This window comes from Lucilia cuprina, chromosome 4, assembly GCF_022045245.1.
Source record: "Lucilia cuprina isolate Lc7/37 chromosome 4, ASM2204524v1, whole genome shotgun sequence".
NCBI classification, from domain to species: Eukaryota; Metazoa; Arthropoda; class Insecta; order Diptera; family Calliphoridae; genus Lucilia; species Lucilia cuprina.
This window is the reverse complement of record NC_060952.1, coordinates 25,146,613-25,172,957: the sequence shown is the minus strand read 5'-3', so window position 1 is coordinate 25,172,957 and position 26,345 is coordinate 25,146,613. Positions and strand designations below refer to the sequence as shown.

The 26,345-nt window shown below is 28.5% G+C and overlaps 1 protein-coding gene across 2 annotated transcripts; it reads left to right on the top strand.

Annotated features, from left to right (window-relative positions):
- Positions 1 to 1,368: 1,368 nt before the first annotated feature.
- On the top strand, positions 1,369 to 22,121 carry LOC111674617 (odorant receptor 13a-like). Of its 2 annotated transcripts, none has more exons than XM_046949558.1 (6): positions 1,369 to 1,482; positions 18,873 to 19,397; positions 19,596 to 19,695; positions 21,327 to 21,434; positions 21,606 to 21,866; positions 21,938 to 22,121. In XM_046949558.1, exons 2-6 carry the CDS (start codon positions 18,913 to 18,915, stop codon positions 21,998 to 22,000), a joined length of 1,017 nt encoding a protein of 338 aa, XP_046805514.1. In that variant the 5' UTR covers positions 1,369 to 1,482; positions 18,873 to 18,912; the 3' UTR covers positions 22,001 to 22,121. The 2 variants fall into 2 exon arrangements, with proteins under 2 accessions (XP_046805514.1, XP_046805513.1); XM_046949557.1 differs by lacking the exon at positions 1,369 to 1,482 and adding an exon at positions 15,719 to 16,138.
- Positions 22,122 to 26,345: the final 4,224 nt, after the last annotated feature.

Genomic DNA, 26,345 nt, shown 5'->3' with positions numbered 1-26,345 from the left:
ATGAGTATATTAAACAGAATTATGAACTTAAAAGCCCTATTCGGGTTCAGTTGTATGGGGGCTAGGTTAAATAATGGACCGATGTAAACCATTTTCAATAGGCTTCGTCTACGGTACCATAAAAGATCATGTGTCAAATTTCATTCAATTACCTCCAAAATTGCGACCTTTATAATAATGGACCTATGTAAACTATTTCAACTGGCTTCGTCTACAGTACTATAAAAGATCATGTGCCAAATTTTATAGAATTATCTCTAAAATTGCGACCTGTAGTTTGATTACAAAGTTTAAAAGCCGTATTGGGGGTTCAGTTGTATGGGGGCTGAGTGAAATAATGGATTGATCATAACCATTTTCAATAGGCTTTGTCCCTGGGACAATAGAAGATCATGTACCAATTTCATTTCATATACCAATTTTTACTCTGAAAATGATTCTGAGTCGATTGGTATACTTTAAGGTGGGTACGATTAACCATTTTCAACAGGCTTCGTCCTTGGGCCAAATTAAACGTGTGTGCCACGTTTTATTTGCGACCTGTAACTTGCGCACAAGGTTTACATGGACAGCCAGCCAGACGTACGGACGGACATAGCTTAATCGGCTCAGAAAACGATTCTAAGTCGATTGGTATACTTACAACACCGTTTATGAATCGGCCAATTGTAAAACTCACATTCGGTGTTGTACGGTTGTATCGTAGTATGTCGTAATCTTTTTATTATTAATTTGTTTTTGTTTAAACAACATTTATTTGAAAAATTTGTATGACATTCAAAACTACAACTGTACGACAACGATTGTTAATTGGACAAATGTTCTGTATGTATATTCATATAAAATTGTAGTGAAAATGCAATAAAAGCAGACTTAACCGTTTTGAAAATTGAGCCAAATTAACTACAATTTCTAAACACTGGAGCTTAGAAAAGTTCAATTATTTAATGTACTTTATAGCGTCTAACTTTTATGTCCTCATTTGTTCAATGACATGCTTATGTTTTTGGTTTTGTCACCAAAGTTTAATGTACTTCAAATATGTTATTTGTAGTGACTTTTCTACATCTCTTTCCTCACTTTTAACAGGGTTTTTATTTGTAAGGAAATATTAGGCTTATAAAAGCGAAAAATATATAATCGCATTTTTAGATGTGATTAAGATGTCGTTTGTAAAGTATGACATCAAATATTTTTTGCTGCGTATTTTCAACAATGCATTTGACGACTATTGCTTAACATATTTACAATAAATAGATTTATTTGATATTTCTTTAAAAGTGGTACTGTTACACACATCACGATTTTAGTTTCAATTATAGTTTATTTTTTATACATACTTTGAGAATAACACAAGAAAGTACCTACATTAACTGATGCTTACATTTATGTAGTATGCGTGTCCCTGCAGTTCTTGTGACGGCCTAGAACTACTGAAAGTATACAATCACTAACGGCAATTTGTGATAACAATTTTACAAGGTTTTAGAAAAAAAACAATTTTATTTAGAAATATGTTATTTTTTTTAAATCTAGTCCAGTTCAAGAATATTTATCTCTAGAATCTAATTATTCTGGAATTCATTATATGTTAGGTTTCACAGTTTTACTGGAGTTTGGCTTTACTTAGGTACAATTGGTCCTTTTGCTGTAAAATAGTAGGGTAGAAGGGGGACCATAGCCACTTTTTTTGAGGCGGCCTCAAATTAAAACCACAATACATATTCTTAATTGTTTTCCTGGTTCGGATACTTAGATATATTGGCTTTAGTTTTATTCCTTTCAATATTACTTAAGTCATCCTCATTTACATATTTTTTTTAACTTTTCCGCACTGACCAAAAACGGCGATACCGCCCCATTCATGGGGTAAATGTGCCAAGGGGATGGGGCAGATTTGTCATTAGTAAAATAAAAGAAAAAATTACAAAAATAAAAACTTATTTTGCCGTTTTATACTTTAATTCATTAAACAAAGTATAATAAACCAGATATTTATTGTTTATTTCACAAAACTTAACAAAAAAATTAAAACAAATTATTACTGATTTTTTCTATATTTTAACCAAACTTTGTTCTACATCACAAGCATTACATATATTTGGCGAATGTGCCCACGGGCAGTTCTGGGGTTTAGTTTCAAGTTTTTTCGGGCTTCAAATTATATTATCGAAAATATTATTGTCTTATTGTTCACTATTATTGACCTTCTAATACTTACCAATATTTTTTTCTATAACAACAACAAAAAAAGTTAGCACAAAAAGTTCATACAGTGAAATATTTTCACAGCCCTTTTAAAAACAATTAATCATGTCTGCCTCTCATCATATGTAAAGTTAATGCTTCAAATTTTCAGGGATAATCGATAAACGAAAACAAAATTTGATAATGCGATAAAATCGATTACTCGGTTTTCAAGTTATTCGCATTGACAGATGTGCCCCTATGGCGAATGATCCCCCTTCTACCCTAAAAGAGAAAGATGGAAGAGAAGGTTTAAGGAAATAGTATGAGAAAATGTGTCTCTTGTCATTGTTAAAATGATAAGAGACAACGTAATACTAAGTTCACACCTAATTAGACAAATTTAGAAAACGTTCTAGTTGAATGTTTGACAGATCCGATAAAACAGAGAAATGTGATATTGAAAAAGAATTCGTCAGTAATGTATTTTGATCTACTATATAATTGGTCATATTGGTCCCAAAATTAATCTAACAAAATCATATTGTAGAAAATTTGTTTTATTTATTTTACTCTTAAATATTGGGTTCTGGAGGTTGTTCATATCATTGACGACATGAATGAAAATGCGTTTCATTATTGCATCCTAGAACTGTGTGTATTAGTTTTATTTAATTCATTCCCTTTATTTGCGTTTCTGACATTTCTATTGTTGAAATTCTACTGATGCTGTTGTTCTTATTTCCGGTTTCATCTTAATTTTTATTTTAGTTCTCAAAGACGTTGACAATATAGAAAAGAAAAATAACAAATTTGTTTGTTTGTTGTACGTGAAATTAAATTGTGTGCGTATAAATAAATAGTTTGATTTCATTCTTAAATTGCACTACTTTTTTGAAAAAAAGAGGTTCGTGAAATTTAATAAAATATTTAGATAACAAATTTTAATATAGATGTACATATTTACTTATACATTCTAATTTTTATATTATTTCATTAGAGTGCATAGAAAATATAATTTTGGCTGTAAAATATAAATATATGATATATAATTCAATTATTTTATGGTTACTGCTCTCGTCACCTACTGCCGAAGTGACAAGCTTTTTAATATAGGCTTGACCTACGAGAGAGTCAATCGCTACTGAGAAAGCTAATCCAAAGCAGCCAGTGCACGGAAACGAACATTTTTGCTTTAGTTTGTTTTTTTTAGTGTCCAGTCTATAGATTACCTGGATACTGTAAAGTGATGTCTATCATTCCAAAGGGTACAATCATAGGGTACCTTAAGCTGATGTAAACATTTTTCCAGTGCATTTTGCTGTTACAAAAAATCTCTTAAATTAATGTTTTCCCTAAAAGAGAACGACATTAGAAGAGCACAAACAAATAGAGCGGGAAATTTTAAAATATTTAACCTTTATCCACTTTAGTTTGCGCATGACTAAAAAAAACTCAAGGATATTTTTGCCGGCACGTGACTCCATTTGTTTACAATAAATAAATTTAAATTACAAGGTAAATGTAAATGCAACTGAAGTAAAATAGTTACTACAGCTGCAGCATCGAAAGCAACTATTACAACTCTACTATACATTTACAAAAAAAAAGAAGCAAAAATACCAAAACATGTTTGATAAACACTGATAAGAAACCAAGCAATAAACCTTGGACTAGATATTTTAAATTCTCTGCAAACATAAAAAATAAACTAGATAACATGTTTTCAATTTAAGAAAAAAATAAATAAAAAATAATTAACATTTACAAAACTTACAACAAAAAGTAAAATTTCTAAAGGTAATAATACATGGTGAAACTTTTACATGCAAAATAAATGTACTTGTACATGTGAAATAGTAAAATTTTGCATATTCTATTTACAACTTCTCTTTACACACTGTTTTTACTAAATACATGCATAGCTACTTCTATGCTCCACTTGGTAAACCTCAACATATGGGATTTTATTTTCCGAAATGTACATACATACGTATTCCTGTTTACTTTTACGTACATACATATTTATGTACAATGTATTTGCTTTTAACCAACAAATAACACTAACATCTAAAAATAAATTCATGTAAAAATATAAAGCTGGTCAACCCCGATTAATTTATTCCCTACAACATAGGCTCTAATACATATGTATCTATGTATGTATGTGTGTACATATACATATGTAGGTCCATATTTAAAAAAAACATATGGTGTTTTAATAAGTTATATTTTAAAATAATGCAGATATAAATTGTTAATTTGTAAAACCATTTATGCCAAATTTTCATACCGATCAATTGACTTACAAAATGGTCAATTATGGACGGATATTTAAAACTGAAAATTGTTCTAATTGGTATAACAAACTTAGTTATATAAAAGTCATTTAGACTTTTATATAACTAAGTTCTTGTTGACATATTAGAACATTTAACATAATTATGGACCCAAAAGCCTTTTTCGGGGGTACCGTTGTATAGGGCTATGAGAAATTAATTTTTTTAATGATTTCAAGTAGTGTTTGCCAAAACTATCTTGAAAATTGCGACCAGTAACGTGCGTACAAGCTTTACAAGAACACACAGATGAACGGACAGACGAACATAGCTAAATCAACTCAAAAAGTGTTTCTCAGTGTATTGGTATGCTTGAAGGTGGGTGTAGGACTAATATCCCAGCTGTTCGACGGGACAGTCCCGAACTGACCACGAAACCTACCACTTGTGGTGGTCCCTAGCCACCTGACTACCCAGGTGACCAACCATTTTAACATGGGCTTGTCCTACGAGGAACTCAATCGTCACTCTACACCCTACAAAGCGACTTTAAAGAGACGATTGCTTCCGCTCTCGCTTACAAAGGGAACACTAAAGTGACGACTGTCTTCATTATCGTTTATAAAAAGTTTATTTGTGACGAAAGACCAAAAACATACGAACTGGAATCAGCCAGGTGGTAAGATATTAATGGAAAATTTAAAAATTTCAAGTGTCTACTCTCTAGAATACTATGGGACAATAATGTGACGATTGACCAGAAAGATATAAATTTGAGTCAACCAGAAGGTAGCATATAAGTAGAAAGTCATAATCATTTCTCCAAATGATGGGTAAAATAACTACATTCGGAAGTACAAAAAAAAAAAAAAAAACAACTTTTAAGAGTCTAATTTCTAAGTTACTTGAGGGCAGTAAAGAGACGACTTTCTCCGCTCCCGCTTACAAATAGGACACTAAAGTGACCACTATCTTCATTCTCGATTACAAAGGTTACATTCGTGACGAATGACCCAAAACATAAGAATTAAGATCATCCAGGTGATTAACTATTAGTGGAAATTCCTGTCTTTTTCGTATGCATCGAATCTTTGTCGAACTGCTGGGATTTTTGGGTGTTACAAACATCAGCACAAACGCATAATACCCTCCTTACTATAGTGGTGTAGGATATAAAAACCAACAAAACCAGCCAACGACCCTGCAATCCATTTTGTTTATATAGAAACTGTTTTTTTTTTATGTTGTGTTATTGGGTTTTTTATGTTTTTGATGTTTTATGCCTTTTCTCCGCATAAAACAAGTGTGAATTGTTATTTTTACACTTGTGGCGTATAAAATTTCAAATATTTATTTATTTTTATTCTTGTTGTTAACTTATTTATTTTGAACATTATGAAAGAAAATCATCAAGGATTTATAGTAATAACAGGAAATAATAAACACAAGTATTAAATATTTATGCCGAACCGTGGATTAGGAAGTGAAACAAAAGTGTAAAGTTTAAAATATTTTTAAGATTTATTTGAAAATAAGTTAAATATTGTTGTAAATTTAATAAACTTTATTAATCACATACCTAACTATAGTGGGTTGGGTTCTTAGCAAAAACTTGATAATGACCTGTATTTCTTTAACATAAAGTACATAAAAACTGATTTATTAGTAAATACTTATTTCGAGATTTGCAATTTTATATACTATTTATTTGATAAGCGTAAAATGAGTTGAATATAGGGTGAATGTGTCCATATTTTGAAAGCCGAAATGGGAATTATGATAAAGAATGACAATTGTTACACATATTCCATATTCTTTGAATAATTTTAAGTTAAAAATGAAAAATATTCCTGAATGCATAGCCATCAAAATTTGACATAGTTAGAAACTCTGGTTCAGTAAATTACTTTAACGTTTAAAAAATTAACTTAAAATGTCAGGGAAACCGAAATATGTAAAAGCGTATTTTTTATGGCCTGTGGTATGGACTCACGGACAAGATGTTTACACGTTCCAGAACAATGTAAGAATTTAGGTATGGATTTGTTTGAGCATATTTTACTTTTAAGAGCATAATTTTATTTTAATAGCATAATTAATGCTGAAAATAATGCATGCTTATTTATGAAAGATTTCGTGCATTGTATGAAAGCTTCGTAATATTTATGCAAATAGTTTTATTCATTGTAAAATAATTTTTGTTAAGAAATTACTATTCATACGATTTTTCTCTTTTATGTAAGTTAATTACTTTTTTTTTAATTTTAAAAAAATGTTTTAGTTTTATCTAATTATAATGTAGTTAATATGTATGTTTAATTTCTCTTAAATTTTGTAAAATTAAAAAAGCGCCCGATTAAACTGTAATAAGCTTGGATTATTTTCAATGTACTTATCTGAAGAATTCGTTCCAACATAAAAAAGAAGACTAAACTTCGGTACAGATAAGTGTCTAATACTAAAAAAACATAGACAATATCTATGATTTTTTTACTTATGTATGTGCATGTGTATGTTGCTATGAATGCTTTAAATATGAGCACAAAAAACAAAACACTTATTTCAAAAGCTGTGATAAAACGTATAGTTACAATTCAGCTAAAGTACTGAGTTTTTATTATCCTGAAATAAAGTTGTAAAACCCTGCCAATCCGACATAAGATAAAAAATAATCCAATTTTTTCGCAATAGAACGTATTCGTAGTGAGTGTATGTATGTGTGAGTGAGAGTGAAATAGTTATTTTGTATATGAAAAGGTCGAATTAAATGAACATTATAAGAAATCAATTTAAATTAAATGAAAACGATTCATATTACTAAATAAATCAGTAATATGAATTTCTTTTTGTGAGTTTTAATCTTAGAAAATCTGTACATTGTCAGCTCAATTTAATTTTAATTGTATAGCATTTCTGCTTAGAAATGTAATCAAATACTAATTCCAATTTCCTTAAGGATAATCACAAATATTGATGCAATATAAAATCCGTCTTACTTATACTTAGTATAGAGTACTTATAAAAAACTATTTCTGTTATTGTAGCGTATCAAGTTTTTTTGCAGTAACAGCAGATTTTTTTGGCTTAAATCCTGTATAGACGCACTCACATATGCATAAAATAATATAGACAGCTGATAAGATTGTTGTAGGAAGTGATGAGTATAGAAAGACAGAGATGTGGACTAAAAGTATTTTTATACCTGATTGTAAAGGCACCCTCGAGTTGAGGTTTTGATAAATTTGTATAATTTTACAACTAAGTTGAGCTCCCATATTAATGCTTGTCTTGAAAAGCACATTAACTCATCACTAAACTGTGGAAACTTTTGCTTTCCGAAATTCATTTTAAATTAAGAAAGTTTGTTATGTAGTTACTCATTACAATTCTAAGAATTCAATTAATGCATCAATCTCTTTTTCATATTAGGCAGCATCTGAATCGACGTGAGCTCGTCAACTCTATTTAACTGTTACAGAGCTCTGAACTTAGTGAGGAAAAACTTCTTTCTCTAATATCATCTCTTTACTTAACTACCACACAAAATAGTTGGTTATTATATCCAAGATTTTTTTCCTTTTTGTACTAATTTCATTCTAAGCACCTGATTTTAAAAACAATGCTTGCTTTAACTTGGTATTGCAAGCAATTGAACGTATTTTGATTGTAATATATTTTTTCCTAATACATTTTATTCAAATCCGCCCAAGAATTCCAATGTGCATTTCAAAAGGCTGCAACCAATTTAAATTTGACAATATTTATGGTGGAAAATTTTCTTAACATATAACAAATACTTATAAATTTAATTTTGTTGCAAATTATTTTAATTATATTGAAATAATAATTAACTGTTGTACATACATTTTTATGTACACGTTAAGACAATAATATCTTTTCATTTTGGGTTGGCCACCATCTGTAATAATCTAAGTTGTATATAAAGCTTATTTTATATGAAAAATCGTTAGAGTATAACGTTTCAATGCAATCGATACGTTTTTATTTTCTTATTTCCTGCGAATATTCTATATAAGCCTTTTTTTGTTAATGGAATCAAGAAAAAATCAAATAAAAAATTCACCACATGCCATTCTTTTAAAAGCATTCCATACGATGTTGATGATTGTAGTGACGGTATAGTGGTAAATTCAATAAACAGGGTGTTGTATTAGGAGTTTCGTTTTTTTTTTAAGATTGTTGTCATCTGTCAATAAATCGCTTGAATAAATGGGTATTGGCATGAAATCTCTATAATTCGTTATATGCAAATAAATTTTCTTTAAAATTTTAGTCATTTCCTTTTAAATATTCAATATTGTGCCACTCTCTAGTAACTTGTATTAGTATTCTATAAAAATTTTTATCTATATATATAAATATTTATTGATTTTATAGAGTTAAATTTCATTCAAATATTTATACGTTTTTAAAAGTAGGACAAAAGTATGAGGTAAAATATTGTTATATTTAAATTATTTAGACAGCCAATTACTTAGTGTCGATAATATTTTTATTTGCACTAATGTTTGGTAGCGCATAAAAGTATCCTACAGTTCGACAAATAGTTAATACATTCATAAATATACGGCATTTTTCCTGATGTTTAACTACCTGGTTCACTATAATTGAGATTTTAACTACAGATTCACTATATTTGAGATTTTACACGATCGCACTTTACGTACGTAAAGTCTAATGAAAAAAGTAAAATGAAATTCCATCCGTATAACAAACAAGTAGGAAAGTATAGTCGGACAAGGCTGACCATATAATACCCTACACAATTAGGTTGTTATATTATTTTAAAAATTTTTATTTTTTCATAAAGAAAGTTTTATGTTGAATTTCCAATTTAAGCAATTTATTGATTAAAATCAAAATTTTCTAAATGAGGCTTTGTATAGGAGTATAGGTCAAACATTGGCCGATTATCATTAATTTTGGTAAAAGGATATATTTAACACTTAGTTTAATAGTTACAAGTCAATTTTAGACGTTTAAAACATTTTTTGAGGGGGGTTTGTATGGGGGCTAGGGTCAAATATGGACCGATCATTACGAAAATTTGCAGTGTCATTTATACTTATATAAAACTTATTTGTACAAATTTTTAGAGAGATAATAGTATATTTGACGTAATTATGGCATAGAAAGCCCAAATCGGGAGGTGCGGTTGTATAGGGGCTAGGTGAAATAATGGACTGATTTCAATCATTTTCAATAGGCTTTGACCCTGTGCCAAAAAACATGCTTGGTTCAAATTTCATCAAATTATCTTGAAAATTGCGGCCTGTACCTTGCGCACAAGGTTTACATGGACAGCCAGCCGGACAGACGGACGGATGGACATGTTTCAATCGACTCAAAAAATGAATCTGAATGAAACATCAGCACAAACGTATAATACCCTCCCCACTATAGTGGTGTAGGGTATATAAAAAGAATAAAAGTCGTATGATTTATATTTTTTGTGTTTAGACGATTGGTATAAAACAATAACAAAGTAAGATGGAAACAGCTGTTTCACTTTTTTGTATGTGTTTACATAAAAATACATTCCTGATCTAATACGACTTGCTTGTTTTTTGAATCATTTCAAAAAATGAAGAGGACCATACGATTGTTAAATTTTCATTCCGTATTCTCTTTTAACCTGTGATGGTTTAGACATTTAGACGTTCCTATTCGTACTCTTATACACAAAATTTTGACAGATCATATTACTTGTGTGATCGTGTAAAGCCGGCTTAAAATGCATCCAATGCCATAATTATAATTTTTCATATATTGCATAACTTGGACTCAACCATTTATGGGTTAATATACATGAAATTTGGAATTTGCCTATTCTGTGTACCTTCCGATTCCTTTACGATAAAGTGCCAAATTCATTATTTATTGACAAAATTCAAGCTTAAAGCTCTTTAGCCGTCGCGACAACTGTTAACGTTATTTTACAAACCAAAGAACAATTCACAAATTCATTTTATGGAGCCCTCTAATATTTACATTATATAGGGAATATATATAGTCTAACTATACCTAGTTTCTTGTCATTTTATTTATTGTAATTTGCTATTTTGTAGCACCAAAAACACCTGTAAGCTGTTGCCATCAACTGGAAGTAATAACGAAGAAAGGTAAAAACAATATTGTTTTGAGCTTGTAAAATTAAAATACAAAACAACAAAATAAAGCGACAAAAATCTATAGCCTTAGATTTGTAAAATCAAATTCTGTAATCGAAAAAGAAACAACAACAAACAAATTTAAATTTCCGTTTTCAATTGCTGTTAACTAACACTCGTCTGCTTTTTCCTCTACATCGCTCTGCCAATTATTCCACATTCTCTGTTTTATATTCTAACGTTTTGTGAAAAATACAACAATAAATTCTTTCTATGATAACTACGATGACTGGGAATTTTTCGCTTAAAAACGGATGCTTATTTTTTTGCTGGAAAAATGATAACAATCGGAAATTATTTCAAATAGGGGGAAAAATTCACGGAAAACGAGACAACATCAACAAATATTTTTTTTTCTGTAAATCTTTTTTGTTTTTCATTCATGTTTTTCATAAAGTTGTTGCTTCTGTTGTAATTCATGAGGAAATCAGTTTTAAATGACTTTAATTTTGTTAAATACAATTAAATAGTAAATTTATAAAAACTTGCAAAAATACAATTTATCGTTTTTATATTAAATTTGTGTAAAAATAAGGTTGATGAGTTTATAAAGTTTTATTTTATTGAAAGTATATGTAATTAAATGAATTAATTGTTTTGAATTGGTATGAGTATCTAAAGTTATTCAATTAACATACACAATTTGTTTTTAAATCATTTATTAACTTTTATGTAATTTTTCAAATACAATTAATTTATCCATATTGTATTTTTTTATACTCAAAACTTCCTTTTTAATGGGTTGGGTTTTAGGTGTTTGTGTTTTTTGCTTGGAATAATTTTGTTAATTACTTAATATTTGTTACTTAAATCGTATAAATCGTATAAGTATAATAAAATATTTATATTTCAGAAGAAGTAAACAGAGAAAATTTTTGTGTTTGTATGCATTTAGATTTCCGTCATATGAAAAGCAGATATTCAATGTCACAAAAATATTAAAATCGACTTTATTATTTCTTATGATCATGGCAATGCAAATGCATGTTTTTAGTCAGTAACACAAAATAACTTTAAAGAATCAAAGAATTTGTTACAAAATGACATCGATTTGTTGTTGCATATTTTGTAATAAATGCATAAATTGCATATTTTGCTTTAAATGGCATATGTTTTGCATATTTTCAACATTGTTATATCATATGTTGCATATTTTTTAATTTTTTAAAACAAATTGTGTTGTTTTCTCTGTATTTCATATTTTTACCACATATTTGGTATTTGAGCTTTTTAAATAAATATCAACAAATTTCGATTTAACAACAAAATACCCTGCAGGAAGTGAAGCGATAATTGTCTTTATTCCACTAGTGCTATTACTAGAACAACAGACACTAGTACAAATTGGGTTAGATTTTATATGGAAAAATACTAGTACTAGGAGTAGTTGAATGGCGCCACTTGTAGACTGATTTTTGTTTGACATGTGTTGGATTTTTTTTTAAATTATAAAAATATAATTTTTAAACATTTTACATAAAAACAATATTTTCAAACATATCCCTTCAAATGAGAGAATAAATAGTGCATGCAAATTCAGGTCTGGTTGCAAGCAAATCCCTATATAAGTACGGCTATTAAATTTAAAAACTGCTTAATATTTAATATTTGTTTTATCGTTCGACGAATGTTTTTATAACAAAGTGGAGATATGTACATGAATGGAATGATATCAACGTTGTGAACGGATAGAACCAGAATTTCTTCAAGCTTTTATATTGGATTGTTAGTTAAATGTATTTATAACAGTTTTTATAGTATTTTTTGGTGTCTTTAGAAATAAAACCGTATAAAAAAACTAGTTGTGTAGTAATTTTTACTTGTAATTGTGCCGAAGGATTGCAAAAGAGCAAAAACACCATTGTTTCAGAATATTAGAACTAGTATCAAACTGGTTCTAAAGACCCCAATTGGATCTAAGTGTACCAGTATAAGTCTAGAACTAATGGTACTAGTAATTTTATTAGTAATTTTTTGCGGTTACAGGATGAATGAGGGGTATTGGGATCTTGCCAGTCCGTATAGCTAGAATGGTGTTATGTGTGGGTGTTTTACTCTATAAGAGTGTCGGATGAATGAGAAGTGTGCTGGGTTGAAAGAAAGGTATTTTCCTTCCTTGTTCAGGTAAAAACAGAGAAAATTTTGTTTATACCATTTTTATTATAGTGTGTTCATTGTAAGCACTTTGACATTCAGTTGTTATTGTAAATGCAACAAAATTCGTAACTGTATAGGGAACTGAATTTCTATGTTATGTATACTACTTAGTATTTCTAAATAAATTTGTTATTTTTATAAATTTTTTTTCATAAAATTACAAACTCTAGTGTTGTAATGGAATTGGTATTAATTTATATAAATGTAAATAAGTATTTGTATAAATGCAAATTTCAAAAGAATTATCATATATTTATTCCATTTATATTCTTAAAACGTTTCAGCTATTGATCTTAGCAAAAATTGTCCAAAGGATTTTAGATAGCTACTTCTACAATGCTTCGAAATCTCTTTGTAACCTAAACCGATATAGTGGAGAAGGTATTATAAATTTGTGCTGATGTTTGTAACACACAAAAATATTGGTCCTATACCCACCTTAAAGTATACCGATCGATTCAAAATCATTTTTTGAGTCGATTAAGACATGTCCGTCCGTCCGTCTGTCCGGCTTTCCTTGTAAACCTTGTGTGCAAGATACGAGCCGCAATTTTCAAGATAATTTGATGAAATTTGGACCTTGGAGCTTTTTTTTTGACACGGTGATGAACCCTATTGAAAATGGTTGAAATTGGTCCATTATTTCACCTAGCCCTCATACAACCGTACCTCCCGATTTGGGCCAATTATGCCATAATTACGTCAAACATACTATTATCTCTTTAAAAATTTTCACAAATAAGTTTTGTATAAGTATAAATGATACTGCAGATTTTCGGCCCTTTTTTGACCCTAGCCCCCATACAAACTCCCCTTCAAAAAATGTCTTAAATGTCTAAAATATACTTATATCGCAACGAAACTTAATTATACCCACCATCAAAAAAGATGGGGGTATATTGATTTTGTCATTCCGTCTGTAACACATCGAAATATTGCTCTAAGACCCCATAAAGTATATATATTCTGGGACCTCTAAGACGATCTAGCCATGTCCGTCCGTCTGTCTGCTGTTGGCACTATAGCGTCCATAAAATAACAGATATTGAGATGAAATTTTCCCAAAATATATTTAATTGATCAGAAATGTTTGGTATTGAAAATGGGCAAAATCGGTCAACGATTTCACATAGCCCCCATACAACTGTACCCCCGGAATATTGTATGAATAGCTTCAAATATTCACAAATTCGTTGTTTATGAAGCAAATGCCATAAAATTTCGCATAGGTCAGTTTTTTGACGTCTGAAAAATAATTCTGCATTATGGCGGACATAGGACCATAATTGGCCCTACCCCCCATATAAGGTCCCCTCCATAAAAATACTTTAACGCTCATTACTGCCTTAAAAATACGAGTATATCAATGAAATTTCATAGAAGTAAGTTTTTCACAAGCTAAAATCTCCTTACCAAATTTTATGTGGAACAGGCCTTAATTGACCCTAACCCCAACATAAGGTCCTTATCAGAAAATACTTTAAGGCCCATTACTGGCTTAAAAATACGAGTATAGTAATAAAATTCGACTCAATTAAGTTTCTTGCCAGTCAAAAACTCATAACTTAATTTTATGTGGATCGAGCCTTAATTGACCTACCCCCATATAATGTCCCCATCAAAAAAAAAAAAGAGTAAAGCAATAAAAAACGAGTAAAGCGATGAAGTTCGAAAAATACGAATACCGCAATGCAACTCGGCATAAAACAATTTTGATTTAAACTCTCACTACCATATTTTATGACTTTAATGCTCCTTAATGGCTTCAAAATACAAGTAGATCGATGAAATTTTAAACAAATAAGGAACTGAAATCTTTCTACAGACTTTTATGAGAATTGGTCCATATATGTATGTATAAATACCACTACTCGCTATAAAAATTAGCACTGTCAATAGTAAAACCCCCATCAATGACCTCTTTCAAATCTTACCCTGATGTTCTTATTGATATCGATATATAATAATAAAATATTCAAAATATTAAAGTTCATTTATATATCAGTGATTTGATGGTGGGTATAAAAGATTCGGCATAGCCGAATATAACACTCTTACTTGTTTTTATTTAAAAATATATATTTTATTTTATTTAATGTGGATCGTCCCATGTCTGACCTATACTCCTATATTAAGCCTCATCTAAAAAGTTTTGTTTTTTATCAATAAATTGCTTAAATACTTTGGAATTAAGGTAAAATTCAATATAAAACTTTCTTAATGAAAAATAAAAAATTTAATAATATACTTATGGTATAGGGTATTATATGGTCGGTCATGCTCGACTATACTTTCCTACTTGTTTTCAATATATATATATATATATTCGCTTAATGGGATATCTTCTAAATAATAATTAATTTTTTTTACCCAAGAAAAATATTTTTTTTTCAATATTTGGCAATTAATTTTCTTCTATTTTTCAAAATAGACATTTTAAGTCTTACACAAATTTTTCGATAAGTTGCAAACGAAATGATAAAATCAATATACCACAAAATGTATATACAAAAAATAATATATTCACGATATATTTATTAAATATTTGTTTTTAATTGAAAATTTATATATTTTCGTTAAAAAATCAGCTTATAAATTATAAATGTGTTAATGTGAAATGCACTTATTTACTTATTTGTATTTATAATTACAATTGAATATGGATATACAATTAATTACAATTAATACCACTTTACTAACATTGGTATATACATACATATGTATGTAAGATACATTAATGTATTAATATAAAAAATTAATATTTAAAATGGATATGTTTACTCGCACACACATGCACATATAAACACTAGTATATTAAATTTAATACGTATTTTTCGAATATTTTATAAACAAATCGCATTTAAATTCATTTTTTAATGTATTAAACATTGTAGTGTAGAATAGTAATTTAAACAATCTACAACATTTGACCTAAACGTATTCTCATTTTTTCGAAATGTCTTTTCTGTATAAGCCAAGAAAGAAAAACGGTGATATTATCAACTTTCCACAAGTATTTGACAAAGTTCTTATAGGAAACGGTTGTTGGCTAACTGAAGGTGATCCTAAGGACAAATGGTTTAAATTTAAAAATATTTTGTATAATATATATGGCTGGATTGTGTATGTGAATCTAAGTTTTATTATATTTTGTGAAATGGCCTATTTTCTTGTGAATATAAAGGATGTGCGTAAAGCTGTTGAGAGTTTTTGTCCGTCTATGATTGGTTTTTTTATTGTTGTACGAACACTACACTTTCGTTTAGTTACCGAAGATCTTAAAAGGCTTTTAAAATTGTTTGCCGAAAAAATTTGGATAGATCGGTAAGTAGTAATGAATATATATATTTTTTAATAGGTTTTGAATTTGGTAATTTTGAATTATTTAAACAATAGATCGATTAAACGTATTGAATACTTAGCCTAATTTTTGGAACATAATGCTGTTAGTTAGTTTAAAAGGAAGATGTATTTTAAAATGCACATACCTACAATCGGGACTGTTGTGCCCATTCTTTCCAGTGCATCATGTGGAAATCGAACCACCACCTCTGGTCTAACAGGCTAGAATACATAATGACTATTCTGCCGGAGTCCTACCCATAATATCGTTCTTTTATAAACTATTTAAAAATATTAAGTATTTATACTTTATTATATCAAAAATAATTTCTAACACCTATTTTGTTGCTAATCTTTAACGTAAACTAAGTAATTCATTTTTAATTGCATTATACCTAACACATCAATATAATGACATATTTATTTTGTCCGTCCGTTTGTAACAATAAAAAATATATTTTTTTTTTAAACTCGATATATGCCATATACATAAGTATATGAAATTCAAATCAAATTATTTAAAAATATGAGCTAAGCTAAATGGTTGGTAATAGTCTTAAAATTGTTTTGCAAGGTGTAATTATCTTGTTAATAAGTCCATATGATTCATAACAAAAATATGCATTTGCATATCTTGATTTCTCTGGTAATCGCTTATCTAAGTCCTTATTTGTAAGTAACAATACCATGTTAAAGTAATGATTCAAAATGCTAATGTATCATTAGAAGGTTTTTACTTCGTACTTCTTAATCTAATTTCGTTAGGCTCTCATATATCCGCAGTAGTGTAGGACATGGTCGCATGTATGTAATTACATTATTTTTCCATTACAATACAATTGCAAATTATATTCTAACCTAATGTATAATGTAATGGCGGTAGTGAAACTGTCTCTGGTGGTAGTCGAACACATAACCCCCAGACTAATAAGCTAACACACTACCAACTAGCCAACCAAGACACCCAATTTTTTAAATATTTTTTTTGCCACATTTGAACAATAGTTTTTTCGAAAATTTCCTACAGGGCACAAAGAAAAAGAATGCGTTATTAACATATACTATGTGAAAGAATTAGTGTAGAAAATTAATAATTTAAATTGATATGCTTACACACAAATTCAAACGACCAAAAATAATATGGTTGTTGTTTTCTTCAATCTTATATAAGGAAAATAACATTTAAAATCGTCTTCTTAATGTGTTAACAAAACAGTATACTACCGCTATTTAAACCGTGTAAAACCGGAAAATTTCAATAGATCCTCATGTCATTTTTCTATAAACCAAGAAACAAAAATGGTGACTTTATTGAGTTTCCACAAGTTTTTGTCAAAGTTCTTAAAGGGAACGGATGTTGGTTAACAGATGGTGATGCGAACGATAGGGAATTTCAATTGAAAAATTACTTATACAATGTTTACGGCTGGATTGTTTATGCAAATTTAACTTTTATAATCTTTTGTGAATTGGCTTATTTCGTTGCCAATATGATGGATGTAATAAAGGCTGTTGAGAGTTTTTGCACTTCAATGATTGGATTTTTCATTGTAATACGTACACTACATTTTCGTTTAATTATGAATGATGTGAAGGAGCTTTTGATTTTATTTACTCGAGAAATTTGGATAGATAGGTATGCTTAGTGTTATAATGACATCGAAACATAAATAGAAGAATTTTTAAAAATGTATATTAGAATGTTACGAGGACTTTTGTAGCCTCAAGGTGTAAAAAATGTCTGCCACCTTTTCTAATATGGAATTGAAAATTGTTTGAGAGAAAAAAGTGGTCCAAGGGAAACTCATATGAATTTCTCGTGTTCATGTAAAATAACACTAGAATAAAGACAGGGAAGGGAATCTCGGGAAATGCATTTTTCCTAACATAACGAGATAAAAATTGGCCCATAATTTAACCTAAAATTATTCATAAATATGTATGTATGTTTGTTCATATTTACAATAGTTTTATATACACAAAAAAAATAAGTTTCAATTATCAAAATAATTGTATCAAGGAAGTTTTGAACCTATAACCAAAATAATGATTTCAATTATCAAATAACGAATTAATCAGAACAATTAATGTCAATAATTGAGAAAAGATTTAACATTGATTAATTCATTAATTGTATAAATTAAATATTTAATAAATATAAAATAGATTTTTTATTAATTTATTAATTAAATGAATTAAACTGTTTCGTAAAGAATTTTTTTAAAAATCAATTAAGAAAGTAATTTAAAAAATCGAATTAATAATCAATTACACACAAGGTTAAAGGAATACTTTAACAAAGCGTTCACATTTATAAAAAATATCATTTTATTGAACATATAAAGTGTTTCATAAATTGTCAAGAAAAATGACTATTTTATTGACTATTTAAGATTTATAAATATTGCTAGCAAAAAAAATTAAAATAAAATAAAAAAAAAATAAAATAGAAAAGTAGGCCAGAAAAATGTTTTCAATCAATTACAAAATTAATTGAATCAAATAAAAACTTAATCAAAATTATTCACTTATATTTTAAACAACGAGATAATAAAGACAGATAAAAAATTGTTTAAACAAAGATTAAAGAAAGGGAAAACATGTTAATTGAATAAACTATCGATATTGTTTTCTGTGTACATATGAATATAAGATTGTTATTTGTTCATTCTTTTTAAATATTTAATTTTAATCTATAAACTATAAACTTTTACAGAGACAAATATCCACGTATTGTTAAACGCTGTCATCGCATTATGAGACCAGTTTTTGTCTACTTCGTTCTTATGTTTAACGTTTTAATATTATACAGCATCATACCGATTTTTGTATTCTTTACAACAAATCAATCCTTGGAATCCAAAGACAAAAGAATGCCATATTCAATGATATTTCCCTACGATGCTCAAACAGGTTATATATATTTTGTTACCTATATTGCTGCAATTTTAGCCGGTTATGTAGTAATATCTCATTTCTATGCTCTCGATGCACTTCTGCTTATGTTTGTCAGTTATTTGAGCGGACAATTTGAAATCTTACATGGTGAAATTGTTCGCCTAATACCAGAGTGTCATGCTGAGTGGTTGAAACGTTATGGTGTTGAGATTGGTGTTAGTATTGGCGGCAATAATGATGTTGGTTATGATGCTCAACCGGATGCTAGAATGCTTAAACTTTTACAGGATATGTATACTAAACGTTTGCATGAATTATCTGCTCGCCACAATGATTTAATTAGGTAAATAGAACGAGTTGTTTTGTTTTCTCCTCTTTGTTTTCTAAGAAATCAAGTTATTGTTGTTGTTGTTGTGTATGTTCTTTAAATGTTTAAATGTCAGAGAATGATGTGTTTGCACCTTTATCTTTTGAGGTTTTTTAAATAGACTATGATTTAATTAAAATCTTAATTTTATTTTTTCTTAAATTCTATTTTTAGCTTTAGTGTGCGACTCAATGAATCGATTTCATTTCCACTTCTGGTGAACGTTGTAAATTCAACATTTTTAATATGTTTCTGTGGTTTTCAGTTTCTTCTTGTAAGTAAATAAAAAGAAATATTCAGGAGTTGGAGGCTTGTGTATAAAAATAAACATTTAATATTAAGCACAGTTTATGGTTTATATTTACCATTATAAACATTTATTTTTAAAATTTGACCTTGTTTATATTTAGGTCATTTATTTTCTTTGCAAATAAGTCTTATTTAAAAACAAGGCACTAGTTATAAATGTGAATGTAAATTCGTTATATTTATTAACCACTAAGGTAAATATGTATATATGAGTCTATATAAATCGTCTTGGAAACTAATTTCCGATTAAGTCATGTTCAAAAATAATTTGTTATTTAAAATCGTCTTCCTAATGTCTTAACAAATCAGTATGGACCGAGAATTTTTGAAAAACAAAATATTTTTGTTCAATTTTAAAACCCTGAGCGTATGAGTAATTTTCTGAAGAGGATCTTACATGCGCCAATTATTAGCCGATACTCATAAAATTTTTTGCATAGATTTTGTTTTGTATATAACATGTTCATGTCAAATTTTATTGTTATACTTGTATTTTTAAATAAGAAAAACTCGTATGTTAATAACCAAAAAGCTTTCCTGAGTTAAACCTTTTATAGGATCTGGGCTCAGTTATAGATCAGTCCTCATTAAATTCGATATAAAGAATTATATTCCTATGTATAAGCTTTTTATGCTGATTTTCATGGCTACACTAGTAATTTTCTGAATCATCCTCATCAATTTTTTTTCAAAGAGGACCTTATATGTGGGGTACAGTCAATTATTGTCCTATAATAACCTTTTGTAGACTGATTTTGGTTCATATTAAACTTATTTACCTTGAATATGTACTTTCGCTTTTATGCCAGTAATTATCGTTAATGTTTTTTTATGAAGGCGGTTTATATTCCGCACATTTTTTGAAGGAGACCCTGTATGGTTGTTAGGGTCAATTATGAGCCGATCCTCACTAAATTTGGTACAGATTTAGGTGTGCCTAATTTCGTTACTATACATCTATTTTTAAGCTAGTAATGACCGTTATAGTAATTTTCAGAAGGATACCATATATAGGGGTCTGACCCTGAAAAATATTGGAGGTCCACTTGTATGGGGTCTATTCAAAAATGTGGTCCGATATTGCCCAGCATAAGAGAATATGAATGCAAAATTTCAACTGTCTAGTTCTTCCCGTGTGGTCCCTATCGTAATTTCATCAGACAGACGGACAAACATGGATAGATCTTCTTAGAATTTAATATTTACCAAGAAAATACTTTTGTGGGTCTATGATCAATATTTCGATATGTCACAAACGGAATAACAAAATATCCTTTGAAATGAAAAATTCTAAAACTGGAATTTTTTAAAATTATGGATTAAGGTCCACATTTTTTTTCTAATGTGAAAAAATATACTTTTATAATTAAGAAAAATGTATTGTAGTGTAACTATTTTTTGAGTTGTGGTCTCTGCTTTGGAATTTTAGTGTTCTCCGTAAATACGCTTTTAGTGTTAAATAAATTTTACAACTGTGACCTGTATGTTAGCTCAGAATATTTACATTTTAATAAAGCATTTTCATATTATTATTAAACTAACTAATTAAAATTATCCATTTTGTCTACATCCCTTAAACCGACAACAAACGAATAGAGTGGAACAACCTCATTGGGTGATTTTATGTTGTTCTCGTCATTCTTTTTTTCAGTGACATTGCAATTGTACGTGATTTGCTACAGTGGCACGATACTTATAAAATATGTAAGTAAAGTTTTATAAAGCTAATACATATTTAATTCTATTTTATTTTAGTTAAGTGTTCATTTTGAACATTTTACTATTTGCTTTTAAGTAATTTAAAACAAAAACTATATTTTTTCTTTCCCTCTTTGTATAAAAGACTAAAAGAAAGAAAAATTTATTTGTTTTCAGTCTACTAATACCGCCTTTTATTTGTACTTGTGTAATTGGGAGGGTGGTCAGTTGTCGAAAGATTCACCGTTACTACTTAAGCCCGAAGATATGGATGCGGCCTCTTTGAGTGCCAAGTTACCATTATGGAAGCACATTAAATATTATCCAGCTGGTAAGGATTTTTGCAATAAATTGCGTTTTATGATAATGCGCAGTCAACGTCCCGTCCAAATGGATGCCATGAAATTTACCATTCTATCATTGGAAAGTTTTAGTAAGGTAAATCATAATGAACTGCAATGGTTGCTTCTACTTTTGAATAAATTATGAAATGTTTTTTTATTTTACAGATTCTTAGTTCATCGATGTCTTATTTTGCTCTATTAAAAACTTTTTTGGATAAACAAAAGTAATGTGTTTGTATGTGCCGATTATCAATGAACGTTGTCTGGGCAATTTTTAGTCATTAAGTATGTATGTCATGTCACATATATTCACTGTATATTTATCAATAAAGTTTAAAAATTTTCTGTTTGCAATGTTAAGAAATTATTTATTTCTGTTAAAAGGACAATTCTAAGGTCCATTTTATATCGTTTTATCTTGTTGAAGAAATTTGGGAGTTTAAAAAAAAAACTTCTTAACGTTCAGTTTTAATCTTTGCACCATATTTTAAAACTATTGATACTTATACTTAAACTTCACTTTTAAAAATGCCAGTAGAGTGATATAATTCTATTCCATATGATACCTTACATAAGTTATGAATATTAAATGTGATTTACTTATTCTTTATAATAATTCATTGTTCCGATACATTTAAGCAATTTATGGGTGAAAATCTAATTTTCTGAAAAAGGCTTTTAATGGGGTCTAGGGGCAATTATGGACCAAGCCCGATAAAGTTTTGTGAATATATTTATATTTGTGTTAATAGGTTAATTTGGGACATTCAAGTAATTTTTTGAAGGGGACTTTTTTTGGGAGCTAGAGTCAAATGAGGGCCGATCTTTATGAAATTTGGCAAAGTCATCAAGGCTTGTATAAAACTTAGTTGTGCCGCTTTTTATCGATATACAGGTATATTTAACATAATTATGAGCTCAGAAGCCCTTGTCGGGGGATTCTGTTGTATGGGGGATAGGTGAAATAATGGACTGATTTTATTCATTTTCAATAGGCTTCGTTCTATTTGTACAGCTAGACAGCCGGCAAGATGGACGGACGGACATAGTTAAATCCACTCAGAAAACGATTCTAAGCCGCTTGGTATAGTTTAAGGTGGGTATAGGACGAATATTTTTGCATGTTACAAACAAGCTCAATATACCCTCCCCACTAAAATGGTGTAGGGTATAAAAATGAATAAGCTTTATCCCTACTACAGCCCCTCTCACAGCACTCATTTTTTTAACAAATTCGACAATATTATTTGTTATTTATCGTTCTATTGGTAACTGAAGAATTTATTATCTGACTGATCCAAACTTGCTTTTCCGAAAATCCCCTAATTTATATATTTTCTCAAATCACTACATACAAGGTAAAGAAGAGTAATATTCTTGTAAACTTCATGTTGTAACTCATTTGTTAGAAATGTTTGAAAAATGAAGAAAAAACAACAAACATTAAAACCACAAACAAAATGACACTTTTGTTTAAGTTTTTCTTGTTAATGTCAACAACAACAAGTAAGAGTGCTGCTGTATTCGGTTGTACCGAATCTTATATACCCACCATCAAATCAGGGGAATTTTTGAATCGTATATAAACATCAGGGTGATATTATTTTATCAAATAAATAGTAACATATATACACATTTCTATGTAAAAGGGTTTATATTAAAATTATGGTCCGATCCTCATTAAATTTGATAAAAAATTTTGATTTTAATAAAATTTTTTATTTTTATTTATACCTTTCATCTTAACATCTAATAAGGACCCAAATTACATGCAAGTACTTTTATGGTTCTTAGGCGAATATTGCTACGTGTTACAAACGAAATGATAAAATCAATATCACATATGTTCTGATGGAGAAAAAATACGTATGTGAAACCAGAAGTACATCTGTGATAGGTTTCCTTAACGAAGGATCATAACGTTTTGTTACATAGAAAATAGAAAACAACAATTTTTAATAGCATTTTATGTTCTTTATGGGCCGACCACTGATTTATCTAGATTTGTGTGCATGAATGGTATTCAGTTACAATAAACAATTTGAAAAGTGTATGTGGCTTTTTATGCTTAACAAACCATACAATACATTCACATAAAATTGAAACCAATATCATTGTATTTGATAAGAGACATACTGTTGTTCATTATACTCTATGTCCCCTAAAATAAGGGAGGTATTATGTAATTTTAGCTGAGGTTTGTAACATATAGTAATTGTCCCAATCAATTTTGAAAATATTTTTATGTAAATATAAATATTTTCTTTGATCTCTTTCACGTATGCGGTACACTGGTGTCCCTAGATTTTTTTTACATATTTCTAGATTTAGAGAGTTATTTTTGAGCTCACAGCTACAACAAATGGTTATTTCTAATGAACATACGTTATTTTTTAGAATTTGATGTCACTACATGTTAAAAAAGATAATATCCTGCGAAATCCTTCGAAAACAGTAGTATAGTTTTGTGCGTGAAAGGGTTAATAAACAAAACCTAGTGGTCCCCCATCCACTATAGTGGGAAGCATATTATGCGTTTGTGATGATATTTGTAACATACTCACTTGTGTAGGTCGGTCATATAGTCAGTCCTGCCCGACTATACATTCTATACTATACATTCATACTTCTTCATTTTATGTATTTATATATTTGAGTTAAAGTGGTCCCCAGGACAGCCAGACACACATTCAGAAAATTTCTATATTGTTTACAGATACTACTTACTTATATTGATCAAAAACAATTTACTGTTACGAGTACAGTTTTAAAAGTTTTTTTTTTATAAAAAAAAACTTATTTTAAAGAGAGAGTATTCGTAATTTCATCATAGTGTTTTAAAAAATGTATTAAAAACAAAATTTACTAAAAGTTGTTGAATTATTTTTAATTTATTCATTATTAAGTTTTATTTATTTTCATTAAATTTTATAAATTATTTTCGTGAAAGAACAACAACATTATTTTATCATTTCCTCTAAAAAACATTTTCCAAATCGCCTTCATAAAAAGTATGAAATACAAGTTTGTTTAAATATATATAAGTGGAAGTGTTTGGTATAAACAACCACTACATTTAACCACATACATATTACCAATAACTTTGTACTTTTAATACTTTCGTAATTATTTTAGATATTTTATTTTCTGGACTTTTGAGACATGGGTTTTGACATATTTTCTCTGCTGATGTAGCAGTTTAGTTGTTCATTTTATCTCTACTCTTTAATAGTTTTCTATTATTTGAGGGGTGAAAGTGTTTTTGAAAGACTGTAAAAGTACAATTTAATTTTGAGGGAAGTGCTAGAAAATATACAAAACAAACTTAAATAAATCATGCAAATTTATTTTGTATTTTATTTTTAAATTAAGAAGTTTTTATATCCTTATGGAATATTTTGTTCCTTTACCTTTATCATTGTCAAAGACTGTACAAATGTTTAATTTAAAATATGTTGGTGTCACAAAATATTTTTAAAATACTTGGTAGATGTTCTTAGGCATACTTAAGCCATTAATTTAATTGCATTTTTTTTTTTTTGGAAAAAAACATGACATTTTTATTGTCCTTTTTATGAAGTTACCTGAATATTTCATAAAATATTTGCCACTCAAGGGATATGATTTTCTTTTGAAGAATATATTTTATGATTTGGTTTTTTATATAAATGAAAAAATTTAAGTAATCTAAAGTTTTTACCCTTTTTTACTTAACTTTTTTATATATAATATGCTATGATAATACTACTTATCATTATTGTAGTTTTGGATGAATTAAATTTTATTAATATCCTTTTTTCGCTAACTTCTATTAAAGGTTTATTTTCTATTTTTAAATTATTTAAACATAATTTATTTATTGTATGAACAACAAACCCACTTTTTAGAATAGAAAACTAAAACAATACCTGTCGCATACCGGTATTTTTGAAAAAATACATTTTATATTTTCTGTCTGGGTTTCAGAAATAAACTCAAGTAATCATACATATATTTTCATTTCTTTTCGTCTCCATTTTTTATTTATATTATTGTTTATACCCTACACTACTATGGTGAAGCATAATAGGTTTATGTTCCTGTTTGTAACGCAAATAAATAAAGGTCTTGTGCCCACCTTTAAGTATTCTAATCGAATGATTCGATGTAATTAAATTACAGGTCGAAATTTGAAGAAAAAAATATGAAATTTGTTACATAAAATTGAATTTATTTATATTAATTATCTCTTTCTTTAAAACCTAAATGTAAAATTTTGATTAAATTTTTAAATGATTCAATTTATTTTTTAATGGGTTAAAAACATTTTCTGGCCTACTTTTCTATTTTAGTTTTTTTTTTAATATGTTATTTGGAATTTTTGTGCTAGGAATATTTATAATTCTTAAATAGTCAATAATATTTTAGGCATATAATGTTCAAGTTTTTTTCACAATTTATGAAACACTTTATATATTCAATTGTAACAATAAAGTGGTATTTTTTGTAAATACTGAACCCATTGTAAAAGGTCGAGTATTAATTTAACGTTGTGTGTAATCGATTAATAATTTAATTATTTTAATCAACTTCT

Bases quoted from the DNA above. Each gene is read 5' to 3' on its own strand.
- LOC111674617 (XM_046949557.1), top strand. From the start codon at position 15,771: ATGTCTTTTCTGTATAAGCCAAGAAAGAAAAACGGTGATATTATCAAC. The intron at 19,398-19,595 runs GTAAATAGAACG...TTCTATTTTTAG, and splicing joins CGCCACAATGATTTAATTAG to CTTTAGTGTGCGACTCAATG. The intron at 19,696-21,326 runs GTAAGTAAATAA...ACAAACGAATAG, and splicing joins GTGGTTTTCAGTTTCTTCTT to AGTGGAACAACCTCATTGGG.